The sequence below is a fragment of the Gymnogyps californianus genome, chromosome 6 (genome assembly GCF_018139145.2).
Source record: "Gymnogyps californianus isolate 813 chromosome 6, ASM1813914v2, whole genome shotgun sequence".
Classification (NCBI taxonomy): domain Eukaryota; kingdom Metazoa; phylum Chordata; class Aves; order Accipitriformes; family Cathartidae; genus Gymnogyps; species Gymnogyps californianus.
Genome location: NC_059476.1, coordinates 12,798,143 through 12,822,835, shown reverse-complemented (window position 1 = coordinate 12,822,835; position 24,693 = coordinate 12,798,143). Strand labels below are relative to the sequence as shown.

At 44.7% G+C, this 24,693-nt stretch overlaps 1 protein-coding gene across 1 annotated transcript in view; it reads right to left on the bottom strand.

Moving 5' to 3' along the window:
• SORCS1 (sortilin related VPS10 domain containing receptor 1) overlaps positions 1 to 20,937 on the bottom strand; it is a 312,358-nt gene extending 291,421 nt beyond the window's left edge. The window contains 2 exon segments of the mRNA XM_050898837.1: positions 20,294 to 20,515; positions 20,518 to 20,937. Of these exon segments, the coding sequence (XP_050754794.1) occupies positions 20,294 to 20,515; positions 20,518 to 20,937 (642 nt within the window).
• Positions 20,938 to 24,693: the final 3,756 nt, after the last annotated feature.

Here is a 24,693-nt window from a genome sequence, read left to right as displayed (position 1 = left end):
CAGCTCTTCTGTTCTCTGTTTTCAGAGGAGACTAACAGAGGCAGTAGGTTTTAAATAACCAGGCTTTCCACTGAACCTGGGATTCTGTAGGTTTTTACTCTTCTAGGTTGAAAAAAAAAATCTTCCCAAGAGCGAGGCCAACTACCTAGGCTAGACAAGCACAACTCCTACAAGGCCAAGTTCACTCATCACCAGTGCTGACCCTGATCTGACTCAAATTGGATGCCAACAACAAGACTTTTAATTTCTTCTTTGGGGAAAGTCAGTTCTCAGAAGCCAGTCAAATCTGTGATATCTGGAAGGAATAAGGGCAGCAGTAACATCCTACTGTACACTCAGCATCATCTACACGCAGTCCCCGGAGTCACAGGCAACCCTCCAGCAGCTTTATAAACCCTTTCACACACACTGAGTTCACTCAAACTTCTCTCTAAGCTCTTGAACCTCTGCTCAAGGCAGAGATAAGACTTCAGCTGTTGCATGTCCCCAAGTCAGAAAAGGGTTTCCTGGGGAAAGATTAGAAAGACAGGAGGGCCGTGAGAAGGCAGAGTTCCCACCCCTTTAGAGCAGCGCTCTAAGTCACACATCATTGAGCAGCTGGCATATCCCCATTGAAAGGGTCTGGGGTAGAGTTGAATGACCCCATTCACACCACACGAGGAGCTAGTGTCAGAGACTGAGCAGATCCCTCTAGTTCCTGTCTGTCTTCTTCAGCCTCTCCTTGCATCCAGAAAGCATTAAAGTTTAGCAGCAGAACTGAAATATCATCACTCACTCTCTAGGCTTGAGTTCTCTTTAGATTGTTGCTATTGACAGCAAACCCTGGGAGAATTATTATTTTTTTAGTATTATTATTTTCCAGAACTGCATGCATAACAATAGCTCTCTAGATACAGCAAATAGATACAAGCAAATGAATGGAACCATAACTGCCTCATGTCTTTCATTTAAAACAGACTCTGATTTTAGTCCTTTTGTTCAGAAACAAATTTAACAAGAATTTAGGAGCTGTGTGTTGGGGCTGAAATAAATCAGGTGAATAGCAGGAGAGGGAAGCTTGGTATGACTTCAAAGCGCAATGAACACAATGATGGGACTTGGAATAAGAAAACTAAGGCTGAATTTAATACAAATGGCTCCATTCCTATCAAAGGTTCTGTACAAGCTCTAATGATAATTCAATTGCATTGTTCATTGGGGAGAAGGTAGATGGAGATCATTTAATGTTTTTTAATCAGCAAAATATTTCATCCTGGCTACAATTTACCTTCTGTGTGAAGGAACAGAAGTGGTATCAATGGCAGGTTGCATCTAGCTGTGGTTATGTGGACAGACCTGCATTCTGCTTATGCACGCATTAGGTGAAACGCCATTCAGTGGCAATGGATACCATCAACTGGAAGAGTCTTGTCAAGATTTCTGCATGGTTCTTGTGATGTCCCCCCTTTGCATAATGGATGGGATCGCTGGAGCATTTCATTTCTGATAATAGGACTGAGCTTCTCCCACACACCTTAAAATACTGTTTTTCTATTCCAAAGTGAACACTTCTGATTTATTTAGAAAGTTAGGGTATGTTGAATTGGATTAAAAGGCAGGACAAGTGCCAAATCCTGTCTGGAACAAGTCAGTTCCTAACCTAAAGAGGCTGACAAGGAAAGCCTGGCACCTCAATGGAAATGCAGCACAAGATACCACTCCAGACCTCCATCAAGATGGTCCCTTTATTCCAACATGATCAGAGCCAAACAAAAAGTGTTAGACTTGCTTATTCTCACCTTTCTAATGGCACAAAGTAATGGAAAGCCTAAAAACTCAAAGCCCAGAAGAGAAATAACAAGACCCAAATCAATTGATTTCTGAAAATGACTTCCAGGTTGGTCCAAGAGCTTATGGCAGCAGAGCAGCTAATGCACCCTATTATATCTGCAGAGCACAGTTCTATACCACAAGCTCTCCCAGCAGATGAGCAATAAGCAGATGATTATTGTGACTGAGGTATCTGGAGTAGCTGCACCATTGGCTGCATGATGCTTTGGCCCATGCAACTGCTATGGTTTAACCTTGCTAAACTGATAGCTACATCACCTTCACCTTCTGGGAAGACATGATTTGTCATTTTCCTACATATAGGTTGGTGATACCATTTGTCTTGTGACACCAACAGGAGTGATGGAGGTGGATGAAGGGGCAGTTGGGATGCTATCATCTGTCCATTATCATTCACCAATGGAAGTGGCCATCCTCACCGCCTTTCAACACACACAAACATGCCAGGGACTAGACTACACTAATAACCAGAGCAAGTCAAATGTATCCTTAGTAAAGATTGCCAGTGTGGTACGTCCAAGTACAGATTTGTTTTCACATCTCATACAACAGAAATAATGCAGAAAATTAAAAAAACCCTTTTGACCTCAAGGCACATATTTGAAAATCTTCTAAGTAGAACTACAAACAGCAGTGCGAGATCTGTCCCTTCTACTCTCCAGAAGGAGCTATGCAATATGAAGACAGAAGGTCTCCTGCCAAAACACTGGCTAGAAAGAAGATACTTGTGGATTAATGTGGGTGTTGGCACATCTTCAAGAGAAGCAAGCCAAGCTGTGCTTCACTTTCACAAGTTAAAGAAGTTGGAATGAATGGGAAGAAAAAAAAAAAAAGAAAAAATCAGTGGGAATGGGTGAAACCACCTTTGAAAGAAGCCAAAGGGAGTCAGCAGCTGATAAGGGGAGTTGCGATTCTTGGTCAGACCAGAGACTCCCAGCCCCCTTGAGATGATATACTGCAGGATATCAGATGTTAGAAGCCGCCTCTTTGTGCCTTTTATAACATACAAACCCATTTGAGATCAACCCTTTGCCACAGGCTGCCACCACCAGCCTAAAAAAAAAAGCAGTGCCATAGTGCAAGCTTCTGTGGGCAGACATGCAAAAGCTTCAGCTGGAAAAATCTGAGGATTTAAATGAAGTATCTCACACTACTACAACTTAAGGAGTTGCCACACATTAGCCCATCTGTGATAACTGTCCACATGAGGGCTCCTCATCTTTAAAGAAAATTCAGTTTAAATGCCTCTCAGCATGAGGTAAGGTAAATACAGGTACACTTCAGGTAACTTGCTGCAAGCCAATAGTATGTATGACATTGCCCCCCCCTCGGCTCAACAGCAACAGCCTACTGCACCTCGGGTCTAAGCCTCAAATCCAAGCTAGGCTGCAAACATTCTGCTGCGATTCTTTCGTCAGCCTCAGGAGAGCTTGTCTCTAAGGCTGCATGCTCAAAAGGCAAAAACACAGCACCAGAATTCCCCACTGAGACCAGGGCAATCCTTTGTCCATATTAGCTTTTGTCACAAAGATACAGGAGGGTATAAAGGCCTCTGGTTTTGCTTACCTCATCCTTCTAAAAACATAAGCTGCTAGGCTACAGGCTTTCGTAGTCCCCAATTATTTCACTCCTTTCAGAGACCAGACAGCAGCTCTCCAGCTGTAAGAACTTGTACCTCTACAAATAGCAAGGCTATTCCCTGCCAAATTCAAGAAGGTAAACAACATACATCTCTCTGGCAAAATGTCTCCACACCAATTCGTGCGATTACCTACGTCCCTTAAGAGGGTCTTGTTCACATATTATAGCTCTGACTCTAAGTATTGAAATACAATTAAAACAGCTGCATCAAACACAACTTGCTGGCTGGCTCATGTCAAACCACCACAGGTGGTGGCTGAGAGAGATGACTTCCATTCAGAGATGCTGAGAACAAATAGTACAGTGTATGCATGGAAAGTCACAGCATGGAAAACTACTTTTAGGTAAACTCCTGCATCTATGTCCCACCCTCCAGCAACTATCTCTATCCACTGAGTATTAAGTTTTGGCTAGCAATGTTAATATCTGCCAATTTATCTCCTTCCAAGTCAGTCTGAGTTCTCCTCCAAGCTGTTTCACCAGTAACACAGGATTCACCTGTGCATAACCAGGCTTCATTGTTTTTATCCTGGCTCTTATCCTCTTTCTGCCTCTTTGTTAGCAGCCAGCGCTTCTACATCGCTTAAGTCTAAAATCCCCAATAGAAAATCCACACTCCTTCTCAAAAAGCTCATGCTCTTCTTTTCAAATGGAATCAATCCAGCTGTCTGCATTTCAACTTGTGAAACGTTCTTTCCCCTCTAAAGTCTCTTTTTAGCCAATTCTGGAGCTAAAACCACCCTTAAAATGAATTGTTCTGATTACATTACCCCAGTCCACAAACCCTATCTTGTTTCCTCTATTTTCCATTGCCTGCTCTTTCCCTTCTCAAGGCCATGTCCCACAAACCCAGTCTTCTAACACCATCACATTATTTTGCTCTATCAGCAACTTCAATTTGCAGCTCTGTTCCCTGGGTTTTCCAGGCAACATCTTAACATGCTGTTTTTCCAGCCCTACCCTTCCCTGTTTCGCCAAGTCTTCTCTCATTCTCCAGTTAGCACCCCCCCCACAACAGAGAGGCTTCCTACCTGCTTAGGACACACCTCTTCCTTGGCATCTCTTCACTGGTAAAAAACACTTCAGCCCACAGTGTTTTTCTTCAGTTGTTGGGGTCACTCAACATCAGTCTTTTCTAAAGCTTACCAGCAACCACAGGTCAGCTTGTCTACTAGAAAAGCTGTTCTTCAACAGACTACTTCCAACTTCATGCAGTCCCACCAAAGGCTCTTACTTTTCTACTCTTACGCCTCTTATCTCTTCCTCCTCCTTAATCACTTATTCCTTCCACCCGGCAAGACAGGGAATTACAGCCAGCTGGGTCCCCTGCCCTTCAAGAGCTCATTTACACCCCAAGGGATTCCTTCAGCTTCCTTCAAATTGCCTTCTGCTGCCTCTCACCACACCCTAAAATCAATGCTCATCTCTTGTGTGTTTGTGCCTATCTGTATCTTCTTTATTATTATTATTTTCCTTTTAGAAGTTAATTTTCTAAATCACAAAAAAACTTTACTAGGCCGAATCGAGCGATCACAATCAATGCATTTGTAAACCTCATGTTTCTGCTGCTTCTTGTTGCCTGTTCACACATTTAAGGAAGAACCAATTATCTAGTCTACCTCCTGCCTAAGGAAGAGACACTTGCAATCAGGTTATGAGACTCCTACATAAAGCAATCCAGAGCATTCCTGGTAACTGTTTCTGCAGCAGAGTGGCTGTATCTGCCTCCCAGATCATGGCTAACTGTGACTGTCATTTCTTTGAGCCAGGAATTACATATTTGTCTTTAAAGCATTTCAATGCTGTAAAAGGAACGTTGTACAGGATTTGAAATTATCAGGGAGAAGACATCTCTTTGTTCTGCACTAAAACAATGATGTCAGTGATTAACACCTTTAGGAGGCTCCTGCTTGGGTGGAAATTGCATACCTTAGGATCTCAGCTGTCAATCTGCTCAGCAGTGAAAAGGGTCAGAACAGTGAAAAACAGCTGTTTGGGTTTTCAAATGTTCCTCTTGCAATCTATTCTCCCCTTGAGTTTCTGGCTAGTTAAGAAACGGCTGACCTGCCACACTTCTGACTTTCCACAGAGCTATCCTTAGTAAAGCTGAGACTGTTTCAGGAACAAAAAGGAGTATTTGATATTCAAGTTACCTTCACCTTAACTTTATAGCAGCCAATAAGGATCATTTTATAGAAAGCAAAAATTGCTGAGATTCATTTAAAAACCACCTTCCCAGCTACATTCTCTATCTGAATGTGTCAGAAGCCATGATTTCTATTCTGTGAGGGATTCAGACAGGCTGATGTTTGGTTTCTGTCCCAAGAAGGAAAGGCAAGACCACGAAATTTCCCATGAAAATGTGTATCAGTAAACATTTTTCAGCTGATAATCAATAGCACCAAAGCATTTCCTTTTGATAATGTCAGAACATTAAACATTAATTAAAACACATGTTTTAAGATGTTCGAGATGTGGTTGCTGCCACTCCAGGGGTGCCAGTGATAAAATCCCCGCAAGTACTGCTCAGAAAGGAAAACATTGTATTGCCTTTGAGACTACCCACCTACTTGCCTCCCTGCAGTGGCCTCATTGCCTGAAGAACTTGTTACCTTCAGCAAAATCCTTCGATGACATCCACCATGCGACTAAGGAGACATTGCAAAGAGGAGACAGCTGGAAACAAAAATCTCTCCAGGAGGGGGAAAGAATACAGCTTGTTCATAAGGCCCATTCCCAGAAGGGAAGGTGGAAGAGGACGGAGGAGCAATGAACTTTTACACCTTCTGGGAATGAGGTGAAGTATTACATAGTGTCCCATATACCCTACATATTCTTATATATTCAGTATAAAAGATCTGTCCATGATATGGCATTAATATCTTGTCATGCTCTTGGTGCCAAACCAAAAGTCAACTGGGAATGTTTCTCACTACAATTTTTGACACTATCAGAATGCAGACAATTTTGGTTGATATTTTAGTGTAGCAAAGATCACTGAAAATTACATACCCCCAAGAAATTTTCTGATTTTGACTAAACTATATTTTCTAATGGAAAATTCTTCTGACAACTTTCTTTCCCCAGGTGGCTCTAATACTCGTGTTTAATGATTTATGTGTCTCAGTGGCGTTTTCAATTTACTGACGTCATCTGTCCTTTGTAAACTCAACACAGAAGGTGAATATTTAAAACTGTATGTCATCTTTTGTCCTTATTGCGATACTTCATTCATTTCCCATACTTCATTATACCATGTATTTCTGCGATGAAGTATTTTCATCTTCTAGCAGCTGCTACTGCATAACATATTTCTGTATCATCTGAGTAGCTTGTTAGAAAGACAAATTTACTAATGGGTTAAAGTTTAATTCATATTGTATCATCCAAGTTCAGACATCAACCACACAATTCCATATACTTAAGCAGGAGCACCAAATTACAGACATCTTTCCTTTTCTCTGAACTGTCTCCAGCAAAGATCTCCATCTGTTTAATAATACAGTATGTCCTTATTTAAACAAAATATTCTCTATATAGAGGATTAAGTACAAGTTTCCTGAGTAACATTTCATAATGAGATGCTGATTCCTTTGTACTATATTCTCTGTTCCTCATAAAATTTCTCAAGGTATCTCTTTGCCCTACTTGCTCATAAAGGTTTGTTTCTCACCAAAATCCACCTTGTCAAACACAAGATTTCTCAGAAATTACTCTTTCTGCCTGGTCTTGCAATACCTCAGCGTCAGAAAGGAATAGAGATGGATTCTCCTTCTGCTTGCCACAAAGCAGTTCTTTTGGCTTCATCTAAGCGAATCTTGATTTACATGAGTGGAGAAGGAGCACAGACACAGACTCAACATTCCTCCTCAACTGTTTCATTCTGAGATGGTGCCAGATGCCATGGAGAGATGGAAAGGATAGAGCAAGGCAGGCAATGAAATTTTCTTGTCTTTGTGTGTGCGTGTTTCTTTCTCTTCCAGTCTGACAGGAGCACCAATGATTTCTTAACTCTTTTTGGAAGGATCTCTGTAAAGTAGTTTCGGGTTTGTTTTCTTATTTCCCTTTAAAGCCATCACTCAGATACCTCACTGATAAGCCTGCCTTAAGAACTTGAATAGCACTGAAGAAAATTGGAGCTGCTCTACTAAGCACAGACATTGACAGCAATTTTAAAAGGACATGAGCAGCCATCAAAGCATAGGCAGATAATCCAGAGCACAAACATTTCCTGGAAATACTTGCTACACTTTACATCACTTTAAAAGTTATCTTTTTATCTCTCACATAAATACATAATTTTATATAACATATAAATATATATATATTTAACATCTTTTTTTAACTCTGCTTTAAGAGAAAGGTGGTGTTCACCTGCATTGAAGCTATACCTTACCCCCACTGTTCTTTGTGGTGAAAATATGGATGTAGTGAACCTGCCAAGACAGGGCTATTTCCCTGAGGAGGGCTGAAAGAGACCAGCACCCTAACAGGACAGGAGAACAGCAGAAATCAATTCTAACTTGGGATAAAACTAAAAGAGGAGGTTGAGAAGCAAGTGGGAAGCACCAGGAACATGCATTTCCTCCCTCCAAATCCATGCACAAATCAGACAAACCATCAGTATGATGTGTGCATGGGAAAATCACAAAGACAAGCTTTAACATTGTAATGAGTCCTGGACAGTCACAGCACTTAAGTCCCCTAGAGCCTGTTACACTTAAGAACAAGAAAAAAATTGGAAGGGATGTAAACCTACTATTTCTAGGCTTCAGACAAATGGTGGCAAAACTGACCCACATCTCTGTAGTGTGGCCATCCTGAATTTTGTCAGGCCTCAGCTGTGATCCTGTCCAACAGCTCCTCAGCTATCCAAGTAGCCTATTGCAATCCCAGCTCCTGGCCTAATTCTGAGCTGCATTACAAGGAATGAAGTCAAAGGAAAGTGAGGAAAAAGGGAAACAATATGCTTTCTATAGAAGTTTTTCAGGCAGTTTTTGACAGTGTAAGAGGGAAGAGACTATAGGAACCTGTGTCTTAAAGAAACTTTAATGACTAAATCCACAGAGCCCCAATCCAGTTGTTGCAGAACTGGCCCATTCCAAGCACTCAAAAAAAAAAAAAAAAAAAAGATAGCTTTCATTCTCTGAGTTCATGAGTGGGGCTTTCTTAAGATTTCTCAACTAGTAGTGATCCATTTCTTCTTAGTGTCCTGGTTTACCCAGTCTTTAAGGTGCATCTGGTCTTGTTTTCAAATTTGTTCCGCAACGACAACATTTGGTGTCGCCTGGATTTGGAAGGAAGGGTAACGGGGCAGGAGCCTCCCAGTCGATGCTGGAAGATGTGATGCACAATCCCCTAAACTAGGCACTGTGGTCGTACAGCCACATGCATTCCCTATCAAGGCTGAGTCCACCCTGCATCCTTGTGCCTATACTGGTCTTGTCCATCTGGAAGGCAGGAGGAGAAATGGCCAGTGGACCCAGCAGGACCACCAGCTTCACACCAAAGCTTCAACGCAGTCCTCTCTATGCAGAGGGTATTCCTGCTGGCAGTCAGCAAGGGGCTGCTGGCTGTGCAGCCACCCCTTCCTAACACCTGCAGCATCCCATTTAACTGCTGCCTCGGCCCGCCAGAGTAGCTGAGATGTTTGACAGCGTCTGTGCAAGCTGCATTGGCTCCTGGGCTGGCCTGTTCATCATGACAATTATTAGGGTTATGTTCACCTTACATTAATAAAGAAAGACATGCCTTCCCTAGCCCTTCTGCATCAAGGAAAGGCATCGCATCAGCACTCGCACACCTACACATGCAGGTGTGTGCGGCACTTTCCTCATGTGTTTATTGTTTTTTGGGTTTTTTAGGAATCATACTCCAAATGTGTTGCTGTCTCAGCTGTCACTGCTTGTCACATTACAATAACGATCACTGCTTTCAAAAGCCAGTTCAGGTTGTTTAATCATCGCTTCCCTCCAAGCTGTCCGTCACAGGGTGGTCGCCAGGCAACAGCATCAACACACAGGGCCGTGGGTGGCTGGTGAGGAGGAGGAGGAGGAGGATGGAGCACACCAGGGCTTGCAGGGAGGAAGAAGAACTCACGTTCCCATGGGAGAGGGAGGCACGGGAGCTGCTGAGTCTATCTGATGGGATCCCAGCCTGCAGCATGATGAAAATAACAGGGATTTCAGTGATTGCACAACCCAGCGTTCTGGTGGAGGAAGAAAAGATGGCAGGACCCCAGCCCATGGCACAGTAATGCAGAGCTGGTTTCCTTGCTCCAGCTCTCACAGGTGTCCATGGTCCAGCTCCCTCCATCACAGGTGGGATAACGGGGCCCTGCAGTCCTGCCTGGCTCACAGTCATGGGCACAGCCCGTGGTGAGAGACAGCTGGAATCAACCACATTTATTCCTTTAACAACTTTAAAATGAGTTGTTTGGGAGTGGATGAGGAGTTTCTGAAGAAAAAAGAAAGACCACATGTCAACTTATAAAAGTTGAAAATAAAATGGAAAGCAACACTGAACTTGGAGCTTTTCATCCAACAGATGAGCTGGAGAATGTTTTGGTTTGTTTTGTTTCATTTTGTTTTCCAGGAGATACACAATTAAACAGTCATTTGTCATTTAAACAAACAGATGCAGATCTGCATCAAAGCATCTTTGCTTTACAATAGCCTAAATAGTTACTACTAAACTTCAGCAGCACTTCTGTAGAGATGCTAGGTCACTGGATCCAGGGTAAGTCCAGATCTATATAGCCCAGATCTATATTCTTCTTATCTCTAGCCCAGGCTCTGTCCCCCTTAACATATTGAGGGGAGTGTGGAAACACTCACACAAACGAAGTGGAGGAGGTGTAGCGCAGTCCCCTCCCGCGGTGTGATCCTCAGCCAGAATACCATCTCAGGGAATAATTGTCCTCAAAACTCCTCTAACTAGTGACATTTCACCACAGACCTATGCATTCTGGTATTAAGTTTAATGCATCTGCTGTTTTGCTGGTGTGTCCTTTATTTACCTGTTTATCCTTTCTTATAAAAAAAAAATTCTAGTAAGTTTCATGTAATCAAAGTAAGATCTAACTTTGATTTGCAGATAACCATTTCCAAAATTTGATTTTGTTTCCAATAATGATTAATTTAAAGCTTTTATCTTTCATCTATAGAAATGTATTTTTTTTCTTGGAAACCTGAACTGAAACTCAATGGAAAGCAAATTAATTTTCTATATCATATTCTTTGGCATATAGAGCTTGATTTTCACCATAAGTATGATTTTTATGCCAGAAAAATATATTACATTATATTACATATATTACACTTACACATAGGTAAATTCTTCAAAGAATAAGGTCCTCAAATATTCATTTGAATATTCAGTGGAATTCACTTCTTCTAGGTCTGTTTTCAGAGAATATTCAGTGAAAGGTACTGGCAGCATTCTTGGCCAAGGCAGGGAACATTAAGCTGTTTCTAAAGGTTTATACTGACCCAGTCACACACACAGAAAGGGAGCATATGACCTCTTTCATCTACTGAAAATATACCTTGGATTTAAAATAAAAATCTTCCATGCAAAGTCTATTCCAAATGATTAAGTGGGGTCCATTCCCACATTACTGAGGAATTTCCCACTGATTTCTGAATCAGGAACTTTACGATTACTTCACCCCCCAAAAAATAAGTGCACCTGAGAAAATCACTTGTTGAGCAGGGACAATTTATGAAGAGCAAAACAAGCCTACATTTGTTACATAAAATATTTCCCTTGAATTATTTTCTCAACCTTAAATGTAGTGGGGGAGGTGAGAATGAGGGAGGAAGAGAAACATTTGGGGAAAGACATGGGATGTCTCTGTTGGGAAATCTAAATAGCCTGAGATTTTCTAAAGAGCCTTTCACTTCCTCCTAAAGACCTGCATGAAAATGATCTGCAAGAGCTCATAGCACTGCTGTCCTTAAATAAACACCAGCAAATGTGATATAAAACCTAATACAAATAGGATGTGACCACTGACACTGAGTTGGGACCTGGTGTTGTAAGGGATCAAGAGCTTCCCATGTGCAGCTGAACACTCTCCACCAAAAAAAACCCCCAGCCCTTCCATGCCTTGGGAACACATTTGCCTTGAAATGCCAACTGCAAATCATCCCCTTCCATCTGTTCTCCTTCATCTCTTGATTTAACACATTTGTGCAAAGCATGGAAGACTCTGCAAATGGGCGCTTAGGTTCCACGAGGCAGCAAGAAGCAATACACAGAGCATGGGGACATACTCCTGGTGGCAGTCGGAAAACTGTCTTGGTAAATGCATTTCAGACACACTCTCTAAACACCAGCCGTATCTTTATGTACTAGATGCACTCCAGTATTTTTGCCAGGCCAGACAGTCCAAGAGTATCTTCCCTACCTTGCTGCTTCTGCATTAGAGAATGCAATACTATGGGGGGAAAAAAAGCTTTTTTTTTTTTTTTTCTCCTTAATGAGGGCAAGATCTCTGGGGGTGAAGGTGGGTGGCGTTTGCTGTTATCATGTAACTTGCTGCCTTATGTACACTTTGTGGTCTCCTCATCCTGCCCTGAGGCTCCTCAGCCATACTTCCCAGCAGCACAGCATGGGTCAATCCCTTCATCCCACCCGAGCCACTCGCTTGAGGTGGGCTTTGTCTCATCTGGGCTCTCTCTGAGTCTTCCCTCCAGGAAAAGAGAAATCACAAGGCCTGTGACTCCCTTCACCTTCCTGCCCCTGCAGAAGTAGTTCTGCCTCTAACCACAGCACAGGGAGAAAGCACTGGAGGCCCTGCCCCAGCACAGGCTGCTCATGGTGGGGATACTTGGCATTAACCTCCCTCCATAGAAGCAGAAATAAGTCCAACTTCCCACCTTCTTCCCCCGCACCGCCTAAACCTCCATCTCTTTTCTCAGCCTTCTCCCTCTGCTCACCCCATGTCAGGGGCACCTCAGCACAGCCTGCCCCGAGCATGTCCCTGGCATGGCAGCACAGGGGGCAGAAATTCAGAGGCAGCTTTGAGTCCCTGTGTGCTATCACGGGAGAACATCACTCCCCTATTTAGGGACACGATGTGAGGTTAAATTAAGTTCTTGGAGACCCTCTAAAAGAAAGGAATTACATTTTAGGACATATCCTAAAATATCCTGTTCCTTCTCAAAGTACTTTCCTTTTATGTTCCCCAAGGAGAGAAAGTGCAGTACCAAGTAAAAGTGTTATTGTGTTACCAGCACTGAGAATTAGGGATTAAGGGCTCTCACATTAACTGTTGTTTGATTTAAGAGACAGCCAAAAAAATTGCAAGTGGCACAAAAATCATTTTACTGCATCAACTTTGATATGCATTTAAAATTCCAAAATAATTAGTCTATCACCCAATGCTGCCATTTGAATTGGAATCAAGGCCCATTTTCATTTAACATAGAAATGTCAATTAGAGCTGCGGGAGTCATTGATTTTTTGGTTTGCTGGCCAGATACAAAAAAAAATGAGAGAAAAAGAGTGCCTTGTGTCAGTCTGATTTTTTTTCTCCTCCTATGAAATGAAAATCTGAATGTAGCTTTGGTTCTGGATGAACAGGATCCAGTAAACACAGCTTTTATGATAATATCCATTGCCCAAATATAGGCAAATATAGTTTGAGATGCTCTACCCTTCCCAGCCTGGGCCTCAGGTAGGACACAGGACCCACAGGATGCCCTTGCCCTGTGAAACAGCAGCTAGAGGCAATACCATCTCAAATGTCACTAGATGCCTCTGTGTGGGACACTGAATCAAGGGTTTTGTATCACTGGATCATTGTTAAATATAGAATAAAAGAATCGGAAATCCATTCAAAAAATGCTGCCTTGAAACAAAACAATGAAAAAAATGTTACATTTAAACTTTCACGATTTTAGCTTGTTTGGGGCTGTTTCTCAGGAGCCTTGGGATCAAAAGGAAATCAGTGTGAACCTCTGAAATGCTCTGGCCAAGCTACAACAGCACTTTCCAGAGGAAGAGGTCTTTGATGGGGCAGTTTCACTCGCCTCACTGGAGCTCTGCACAACGTGAGGGCTGTATTCAGTCTGGCGTAGTAAGAAAGGCCCAGAGGACGCAAGATTGTCTAAAGCCAATGCTAACCTTGCAGCCCTTCATATCTAAAGCCATATCACAACTGAATGGGTCAGAATGGTCTCTAACCTCTCCAGAATGAATTGAGGACTTCTGACCTCCTTTCTTCCCCCTCTGGACAGACCTCATCATGATTGCCAGGTCAGGGAAATACAAAAGTCTTATTTGAAGTCAGGAGGAAAGGGAGAAAACCCTTTTCTATTATAACGTACAGTATTAAGAAGATTGAAAACTATAACCCTATTGCTTTATACAGTTTATAGCCTCTCAATATTGTATGAATGCCAGTTGCAACTGTCAGAGCTCTTCCATTATTCTCCTTAATCTCCCCCCCGTGATGGGATTTGCATATCCTACGTGTCAGTCCGGGTGGAAGCTCCTCACCATCTCCCAAACTCCTTCACAGAGACCAGATTCACACAATGACAAGCCTTTCTTCTAGTCCTCACGGATTCTCTTTCACCTGCTGCTTTCTCTCAGTGCACGGCTATTCTTATTAACAATTTCCCACATATCCTATTTCATATTCTGTATATGAAAAGCCTGCGTTTTATCCAGTCAAGAAATGTATCTAGAGATGGACTGCAACACAGAAGAAATACATACGATGGCTATTGACTCATTTTGCCAAATCAAAAACACACACACACAAAAAAAAAAAAAAATCACCACACCAGCTCAAAACCTTCTGGTTAAAGAAATAAAGTCTTACTCAAAGTTACAGGAAATTTTCTGGTGTTTTCTCTCACTAAAGGCTTGTTTTTAAAGGAGGCTTCATAACTAGAATGGATGTGAAGTATTTTATGATCTACACAGCAGTAAATCTAGTTCAGAAGACCAAAATTTGAAACAGGGGACTTTTAGCAATACGTTAATTTGACTTGATTTTTTTCTAGTTAAAATCCCCATTTTTGTTTCCTCACTTTTTATTCAGCCCTTCCTAAATATATTCTCATTAGCTCTAGCAAGATATTAGCCGGAAACAGTCTCAGCATCTGGTGCATTATACTATTATATATTGTTGTAATATGTAAGCAATAAAATACTTCAGTGAGAGTAGGAGGTAATGCACGCATCCTACTCAGATGAATCTTTTTTGGGACCTGTTTCCTGCACCCTAGGAACCAATCTAAATGCAAAGCGACTGACAGTGGGGTCATTCCTCACCGTGGGTCTCACTGCACATCTGGCTCTGGACTCCACATCCATATTCATTTCCTTAAAACTCCTCCTTCATAATAATGCGATTGCCATGGGAGGAAGGGAGCAATGGGCTATCGCAGTGCCATGTAACATAATGCCCATCACTCACAGGATGACGTTGGCAGATTCTTCATCCATCCCTGGTAGTTTTACATTGGAGCCACAGCTCTGCAGCAAGAGAAGGACAGAGAGTATCAACTACAGCCTGTTGGCATGAACACAGCATCTGAGCAAAAGTCTCAGAGTGAAATGATGTGAAAAGTGACATTTTGATTGTGATCCCCCATTCTGGTCTGAACAGAAGAACACTGGCAATTAAAGATACTTTTGCCATGCCTTTACTGTCTCACTTGTAAACGGGAATACATTCGTTATCATCTGCATGGAACTGTGTTCATCAAAAGCAAAAATCTGATTCAAATTCAAGCTCTCGGGAACCTGACTCCTAGAAATTCACAGTTCACTTTCCACAGCCTGTCTTACAAGCAGATACAGAAAGAACAGTGCTTGCTTGATTTAGCAAACCAGAGGCTGAAAGGGAATATGATCACTGCCTGTAAAATAATTCCAGGGGGCGTAAGTGCCAGGGAGGGAAAATAACTTTAATTAAAAGGCACATGCACAAATGAAAAAAAAAAAAAAATTAATCTAAATTGCCCAGTAGCAATGTTAGAACAGATATCAGACAGAAGTTTCCAACAGCCAGAAGAATAAGGCTTGGAACAGCCATCCAGAAAGGAAGAAGGCAATAGGAGGGTGGGTTGAAAGAAACCCAACTGTTTTTAAGATGCAGTTTGATCAGTTTATGGCTGTAGGAGGCAGTACCTGCTGCAGCCCTGTGCCATTCTTGAAGTTCCTAATTTATAAAGTAGGTTTGAATGCTTCAACTGAAAATCCAACAACAGGTTATTCGCAATTACTTTGTTCAGGAGGAAATATAGTGCATTGGAAACATATAGGTGCATTGTTATTCTGCCTTACCTGTGCCCAGTTTGTCCTGTCAATAACATCAAGTAAAATCTTGCAAGTAATACCTAATGTAGAGTCTCATCTTGCCTAAAAGCTCTCCCCTAAGAGACCTAACTCTTCCCCTGTTGTCTAGTGTAATCACCTGACAACAGCAACGATGACCTCGCAGGCTTCATCCTGCACTGGACCCATCAGTTGTATTGATTTTCTACTGTGGATGGAATATAAAACCTGTCTAGCCATGATTGTTTTGCATCTGGTCCAGACTCCGTCAGTCTGTGGAGTATCTTCTGTTGTGGAGGACTTGTGAGAAGCTCAGCTTTGTCTTTCCAGCCGTGTAAATCACAGAAGTTTGAACCAGCTGTTTAAAGGTATCATGACCATGTAAAAGCCAACCCCCAGGTGTACAGCAGGGTACATGCTCAAATTCTTTGTCAGATGCTTTGAGATCTACACCAACGTCCAGCCCAGGAGAGCACTGCAGCCTGCCTGCCAGTGCAAGGCAACAGTAAACTGCCTAAGTGAATGTGAAACCCATGCTGCTTTCCTTCACAGCACCACATTATAGCACAAGCTATAGCATCAAGGCTCTAGCTCAGACTGCCTTGCCTTCTGACCTCCAATTCTTTTGCTCTTTCTCCAGGGTACTTTCAAATGAACAAGTAAGGCACTAATCTCACTCCACGCCAGCCTAGGACAAAAGCAGTCTTGGTGTCTTTTAAGCTCCGAGAACCATCCATATTCCAAAAGCTTATAATGGACGTCTCCTAGAGATTTGCTTCTCTCCATTAAAACCAAGTCTCTCTTTTAGCTCCACACACAAATCTCTGCTAGCTGTTTTCTCCTAGTCTATAGCATAGCATTAAGGGAGCTACGGGGACTCCAAATCTACAGTGTTTGGATACACCACATCAGGAAGCACATTTGCTATCTCTGCAAGCTAGGAAACCTGCCAACTTCCACACCAATGATGAAATTTCTCAGTGGTGCAAAAAGGCAGGAGATCTCACTTGTGTGTCTTGTAGCAGAGATTTGAGAAAGATTTTTATCTATCTCATAGGATCTTCTACTCCAGTTTCTACAGATGCCGGTGGAAAGACTGTCAGGATGTATCAATGCAGGTAAATTAAGCAATACGAGGACCCATTCACAGACTCAATATTCTATACTCTTATTACATTGTCAAAATGGTTCCAAGCAGGGTGCTGGCATGGGCCAGTTAACACCTTCCTGGATCACTCCCAGACAGTCTGGGACTTAGTACAAGCCAAAGACCATTTCCAGCACCCAATTTAGCTGCAGCCGCTCTTCTCTGTTTCGCAGACTGAAAGAGCTCAGGATCATGGAGATGCCAGACAGCCTTCTGTGGCCTCACTCACCTCCACTGGAGTCAGAGAAAGCCTGAAGCCCATCTGTATTTTAATACAACACTGGATACACTCCCAATTTCATCCTCATCAGTCATCTGACAATCCAGGCTCCCTACACCTATGCTCTCCTCTGGGGAGCTCCTGCTGACTCCACTGGTGAAAAAGCCAAGGATAGACAGGAGGAATTAGTGCACATGCGAAGTGTGTCCCTACAGATGTGAGCTGGGCACACTCCAAATGTCTGGATATGGATATTGTGCTGGAGGGTAAGCTGTCCAGGGAGTACCTGAAGTCACTCATGGGCCAACATAATCCCTGATGTAAGACAATTTACGTTGGTGGAATTATACCTGGATGACTTGGACTATTATTTATTATTCTTATTGTACCTGTGGCCGAGCATACAGCAAGTTCATTCTCAGAGTAGAATGCCATCAGTTAGACAGTGCACACACTCATCATGAAATCACAGCCAAGCCTGAAAGAAGCTGCAAACTTCAAGCACAATCCCTTACAGAAATCAGGAGTCCTTTCAGGGGTCCCTTCTCCACCATCAGAAGCATTGCAATTATATCCAAATCACTGCCAAAATAAGGATACAGTGAACCACACTGAGGCTGGCAGAGTCAGGTAGTTGGTGGTGACAGTGCTTTAATTTTCCAGCTTTTCCATCTAAAGGGATCTCAAATATTTTGAGCTTTGTTTTCGATTTTTCCTGTACTCGCACAGATACTGCAAGCTATCATCAACTTCATAGTGCCCCTGTGCCTGGGTGAAAGGGAAAAGCTGTTTGACAGCAGCACTTACAGAGCACGTAAGAATGAAAATGTGAAGAGGTGTGTTGCATCCCCCTGCCACGGCAGGGAAACGCAGGCAGGAAGCCGGCAGCTACCGCTGCTGGAGTGCAGCCAGGGCGCCGGGGTTACACAGCATCCCTCACAAGCAGCACCATAGGATCCTCTGTGACCTCCATGCAGGTAGAACTACATACATTGTACCCTAAAGGAAGCATTTCACCCCAACCCCCTCCCAATCCCAGCTCCTTCACAGATGAGTGCCCAAAACCTCCACGCAGAGACATTGGGTCGGTGCCACTTTGGGCTTCCTACTGAACACACACCATTGCTTCAGCTGAGCCTGGGCAAGCCTGTTGTGCATCCAAGTCCTGCTGGGGCCTAGCTTCATTTAGTGTTGTGAGCGGGGTGCAATCACAGCACAAGATAGCACAGCACTGCCAGAGCCCCCAGCAGCAAGGTGGGAGCATAATCTCCCCATACGCAATGCAACCCGCAGCTCTTTGGGAAGGACAGTAGCAAAACATTTCCTCACAGCTCCCTGAAAACATTTGTACACCAAGACACTCAGAAAGTAAATCAGTCCTGGGCATTAATAGTCCATACTACCACGGTGGACAGAAACATATATACATGTATATGTATACCTAAGTACATGTGTAATAAAACACATATATAATAACAATATATGTGTCTTGATAAATGTACAAATGAAACATAATTGCAGTGATAGACCAGGAAAACTGATGCCTGCTGGATGACTTTTTATATCAGCAGCTTTTTCTTGGCAAATGGGTCACTTCAAACCAGTGTCAGCCTCAATTCAATTTGTATGAGCAGACCTGAGTTCCTACAAGGCAGCTTCTGTTCACACAACTATGTAAGAGACAGGCTAGCTGAGTTGTGAAGAAAGGGGAAAGTCCTTGAAAATGGAGATGACAAGTATTCCTCTGTCAATTAATTGATTAAAAAGCTCCTGATGAGACCATAAAACCATGACCCAATTAACTAGGGCTGAACCCCACAGTGAGGTGCTTATGACATCCGCTGTAATTCTAAATCAGGTGGCTGTGATATACCTCATAACAATCTGTACCAAAAGGAATTCATAATGATTAGACCATTATTTCAAAATGTTACCAGGTTCCTAGTACTAAAAGCTGAAAGGGAGACCAAGGATTTCTGCCAAGCAGCCAGAAACCTTCTGGCATTACAGCTGCAGACACCTTAGAGGAGTAGAGCCCGAGTCCCCCTTTCTCCTGGGAAGTTGTATGGGCAGTGACCACGTAGTGCCAGCACCCCTTCGTCTCTTATTAGCATTCTGCTTGCTGTCTCTACGAGGCAAAGTGACAGAAGTTGGAGCATTCAGACAGACAGATCCCCCCACTTCTGCTAGTCCGCAAGCAGAGTTAACGGCAGGCAGCAAGCATGCCAGGCAACTCACTCTGCCTTCCCCAGGCCTCAGCCCTCTGGCTACAGGTTACCTCTGCAGCAGAGGCTGGAGGGATACAGGGCTCAAGTTATCTTGGTAACTTTGATGCCATGACTATTGCTCCAGCCTGGAAACCAGCCACCTACTTCTCTGGCTGGTTTTGTTCTGCTTGGCTCATGTCGGAGCTGGTCTGCTGCTATTCATGAGAAAGGTCCAGGTTACGGGAAAGAGACAAGAACTTTCTCTTTTTAACACCTTGCTAACAGGAGACAAAAAGCAGCTTTATGCCCTGCACAGAGGCACCTCGGAGATGAAGTCCTGAAACCCTCCAGCATCTCCCCATTAGCAGGGCCTAGGGATGAGCCCTTGGACTGACGTGGGCCCCCAGGGCTGGGAGCAGGAGGAGCAACACTAGAGGGGCTTTCCCAGGCCTTGCTTGCAGCTGAGCCTCCCAGGCTCGCAGCGAGGGTTACCCTGGGGGGAAAGCAGGGTGCGAGGACGGATGCCCCCTCAGACAGACCTTTCACCTCCCCGCCGCGGGCTGTGGCAGTGGTTTATCCCTCTCTGCCTCCAGGGTGAGGGAGAAGGGGGCTGGAGGGGGCTGTGCTCTGGTTTATCCTTCTCTGCCTCCAGGGTGAAGGGGAAGGGGATTGGAGGGGGCTGTGCGCAGCGGGCGGGCGGCGGAAAGTTTTTTTGCTCCAGAAGAATGGCCCTTTTGAAGCACTTCTGCCCCACTGCACACTGCTAAGCGAAGCCAATCCCCGGCGCCCGGAGGCGCGAAATCCCCCCTCGAAGAAGAAAAGCCCAGCGTCCCCCACCCCACCCCCCCAAAAAAAAGAAAAAAAAAGAAGGAAAAACAAAGAAAAGGAAAACCAGGACAAAAGCAAACCCGCCGCCCGCACCCCGCCGGACCCCGCGGCGGCGGTACTCACGCTGCTGTTGTGCCCCGACCAGTGCACCATGGCTTGGTTGTGCGCCGAGTCGCCGGCGAGGGCGAAGGTGGTGCTGCCCAGCCGCAGCTCCTCCAGCCCGAAGCGGGCGGCGCCGCCGTCCCGCGGCTCCCGCCCCGCGGCGCCGCCCGGCCCCGCGGCGCCCCGCGGGCTGCGGCCCCGCCGCCGCCGGCCCGAGCCCGGCCGCCCGCCCGCCGGGGGGGGCCCTGGCCCCGGAGAGGTTGGTCCTCGGCAGGAGCCGCCGCCGCCGCTCGGGGCCGGCTCTCCCCGGCCGCTTTCTCGGGCTCCCTCGTCAATCGCCGGGTGTCCCCGCCGCTGAATGTCGTCCCCGCGGGAGCAGGGGCGAGGGTCGCTTGCAGCCCGGCATCCTCCGCCTCCATCCCGGCCCCTTGCCCTCTCTCACCTCCCTTCTCCCCGGGGAACCTCCTCTCCTCCTTTTCTCCTCTGTCGGTCCTCAAATGCATTAATAATCCCCGCTGCGGATGTTGCTGCTGCGGCTTCACCTGGGAATGGCAGGATCTGCAAGTTATTTCTGCACCGGTAAAGCCAAAAGTGAAGAGGAAAAGCCATGTCCAGTACAGGAGAGCAACGTGCCAGGCTGGGTACCAGCCAGCAACTTTTTCCATCGCTGCTGACTGCTGATGAGTGCGAGGGAGAAAGAGCAGGAAAGAGAGAGCAGGAGCGAGAGAGCACGGTGCTGCCGATTTACCCGCCGCGGGGTAAACACAGCGAGAACTCCATAAAGTTTCAGACTCTGCTGTATTAGATGCAGCCGGGGGGTAGGGGAGATTGCTTTCTTCCCCTCTCTTTTTTTTCCCTTGTTTTCTTTTCCTTCTTTTGCACTTTTTCCTTTTTTTTCTCTTTTTTTTCCCCTCTTTTTTCTTTTATTCCCTCCCCCCCCCCCCACAGACTGGCGTTGCTGATCAGGCTTTTGATGGAAGGCAAAGCCACAACCACACGGGGGAGGAGCTGAATTGAAATCAGAGAGAGAGGGAGAGAGAGAGGAGCAAATCCTGGCTGGTGATTTCTCCCGGCTGCCTCTGTGGAAGTCACAGCTCGCTCCTCTCCCGCTCGCTCTCTCTCTGCTCGCTCTCACTTCGCCGCTTCTGCATCCCACCCCTCCCGCAGCCGCCCCGCCAGGACGCCCCGCGTGTTTCGTGAGTGATTGGTTACTCACTCCCCCTCTCTGTCACACACACACACCCACCCACCACACACACGCACTCTAAGAAGGACTTACCCCAACTTTTAAACTCAGATCATCTGATCCCTTCCTCCCCTGCGCTTCCCATCAGCTCAAACCCCTAAAACCTGCTCCCCAACATACTGAAACCACCGGACATGGGCTGGGAGCGAACGTGCAAAGTGAAGGAGCAATACATACATACAAGCATACATACATGTGTGTATAGTCTTTCCAGATGAAATATTTTAATTCGATTAATTAAGTGGCCTTAAATGTCTGAGCAGGCTCTGAAATGTCCCTTTCTTTCCCTCCGCCTGTGACTGATGTAGACGCACTGGAGTTGCTGGGAATAGGCACCTGTGCTTGATTTCACAGAGGGAAAGTTGCATTTCTACCACTCCGTTCCCTCCTCCACCTTTGCTTTGCTGTACCATCATTTACAGTAGCTGCTGATGTTTAGATAAATCACTCAGGCATGGCAGAGATGTGCTCACATAAATGCTGATGGAGACGGGGACAAGCTTTTGGAAATGAAATGACAGCAGTTGGTGGCAGGAGAGGGGGAGAGAGAGATTCCCCACCACTGGTTTATCAGCAGAAAAAAAACCCTTTCTGCTCTAGCTCGCTCTCACATTTTCAGGACCAGCAATTTCTCCCCCGGGAGCGGTGCTCCTCTCTCACTAGATCTTTTTCCCAGGGAGCAGTCACTAGTGGTGGCCAGAGGAGCTCACCAAACCCCGACTGCAGAGGTTGGTGTCTGCTGGCCATGGGAGCCGCTCGTCCCTTACTGCAGGCAGCACTGTTGGTGACTGCCCACGCAGCAGGACAGGGGCCCGAGCTTTAACAGGCACTTGCAAATGCCCACACACTTTAAGACTGGAGAGAATTAAAAGCTCTTCCACTGGAATTTTATTCCATCCCCATCTGCCTGCTCTCACTCATTCCCATTTGATTTCCAGGAGAGTTTATTTTTTAATTAGTATTTTTAACATTTCCTTCCTAACATGGAAGACTTTTTTGTATTTTTTGGCAGGGCATTTCAGAAAGAGATTTACAGATTTGTTCCACATTCTTCTAGAGATTTCACTCAAATGCTCATTGGTGACACGTCTTAGGATATTAGCACAAGACCACAGGCGAAGGGAGACTCGCAGTAATTGAGGCTGGGCATAACTTCATGCTGCTTACAACAATGATGGATTGTCTGCAATGTAACAACCAGACCTCAGCTAAATCTACTGTAAACCAATTAACTGCATACCTGTTTCCATATCTTCCAGCTAAATGGTTACTATTAGTTACAGCCTGTCGGTAATAATAATTAACACTTTGCACTTAAACAACTCCTTTCCTTTACTAAGCCCAAAGCTCTTCACAAAGGCCAGTGAATTTTACTCTTGTTGTATTAATTGGGGAAACTGAGTCACAGTGTGATCAGCAAAGCAGCAAGGATTGGAGATGGAGCTACCTTATTATCAACCCGATCCTTTGTCTTCTATACAATAGATTGACCAGATGGATCTATCCCAAAGGATGCACTGAAGAGTGACACCTTCCTAGGACAAGTCTCTTAAAGAGGCTTTAATCTAAAGGGATGAAATTCAAAGAGAAGAGTGGTCGAGACAGAAAAAGAACTTGGAAGAAGGAATTAAGAAGAGGTCAGAGGAAATTTCTCCTGGGATTGTAATAGAGATTTGCATGCCAATGAGTGGCTAATGCTAATGAGAGAAACAATCTAGCTGTCTCATTTAGGCAGATGATTATCTCTGGATTGTGATGAGTGACCAGTGAGTGACATGGATGTGCCTGGTAGAGCACACCTTATACACTGTGAGTATACTACACCTGCAGAGCTCTCCAGCAAATGCACGCAAGAGTCAGTCATGGAGAGAAAATACCTGATCTGACCTGAAGACCACAGCCACTTTTTCCAGCGTAACCCTTGTTGTAGGTGGATATAAGACAGAGACGTACAGTATGAGCCTTTCCCTGATCCCTATTTCCAGGAATCATCAGTTTAGGAGATTCCAGTGGCAGAAACTGCACCTGATCCCTTATGTTTAATAGCTGCAGATGGACCTGTCTTCCCTAAATTTGTCTAATCCTTATTTATACTCTTGGTGTCTGAGGCATGCTGTGGTAGTCAATTTTACAATCTGATTATGTGTGCTTTTGAATACTCATGGTCTGCACTGATCTGAGAGAGACATTTTAAATTGCCATAATCTAATCTTGTTGCCAGCCATCTTTCTGCCACAGATGATGTGATGATTGAGCCATGAGAGATAAGAAGCCAGAGTCTTTGGCACAAAAAAATAATCCCCTGTCTTTTGATGTACGGGATAGCTTTCTGAGTTGGGAGCTACAGTAAGCCCCTGTGCTGTCATTGGAGAGGGGCTGAATTCATATACTCAGCCAAAAAGAAGCACTGATGTGTAGTGACCGAACTCCATGGCTGTGCTCACGAGAAAGGAAAGGCTGCACTTGCGGATATCCTGACCTGAGGTTACACCTGATCTGACATTTCAATAGCACAGACTACACCACATGTCCAGCTCCAACCTCTGAAGAGAATGTGTTTTCCATCAGAGTTGCTACACTACCTGATCAGGAGACTGCTCTTCTGTTTCACACGGCCAATAGTACCTCGAGGGAGAGGAGTGAGCCCTGGAAGCCGTGGAACAGGAGACAATCGTTGGCACTATAAAACATGATGCTATGAGAGCAAATGAAAAACACAGGTCTCAGCTGGCCTCTTCAGCCTCTGCCTTTAGCAGGAAAAGCAATGGCGGGGGGTGTTCTTCTTCGCCGGGGAGGAGCTACCACAAAGGCAGAGATCTGCACAGACATGAGAGGGTTTGAGGAGGTTCTCACTTTCGGGGTCAGGAAGCACAAGCAGGAATCTAGTGAAGGAAGTAGATACCAGTTCTGGGTAGCTGTTGCAGTGGAGCAAGCATCTTCCTAAGGATGTATATAGCCTTGAGAAGAGAAGCGGGAGCAGAATGAAATGTGGATGAGTACACAAATCTTCACTTGGGACTAGCCAGGTTCAGAGACAGGTGGAAATATGGGCTTGGTCGAGGACATAAATCCTTATGACAATGATTGCAATAATCTGCCATCTGCAGGAATCCTTTCCTCAGGAGTGTTTCACACTCGTAATCAGAGACTCCTTGTGAAAATGTGGTCCCAAGAT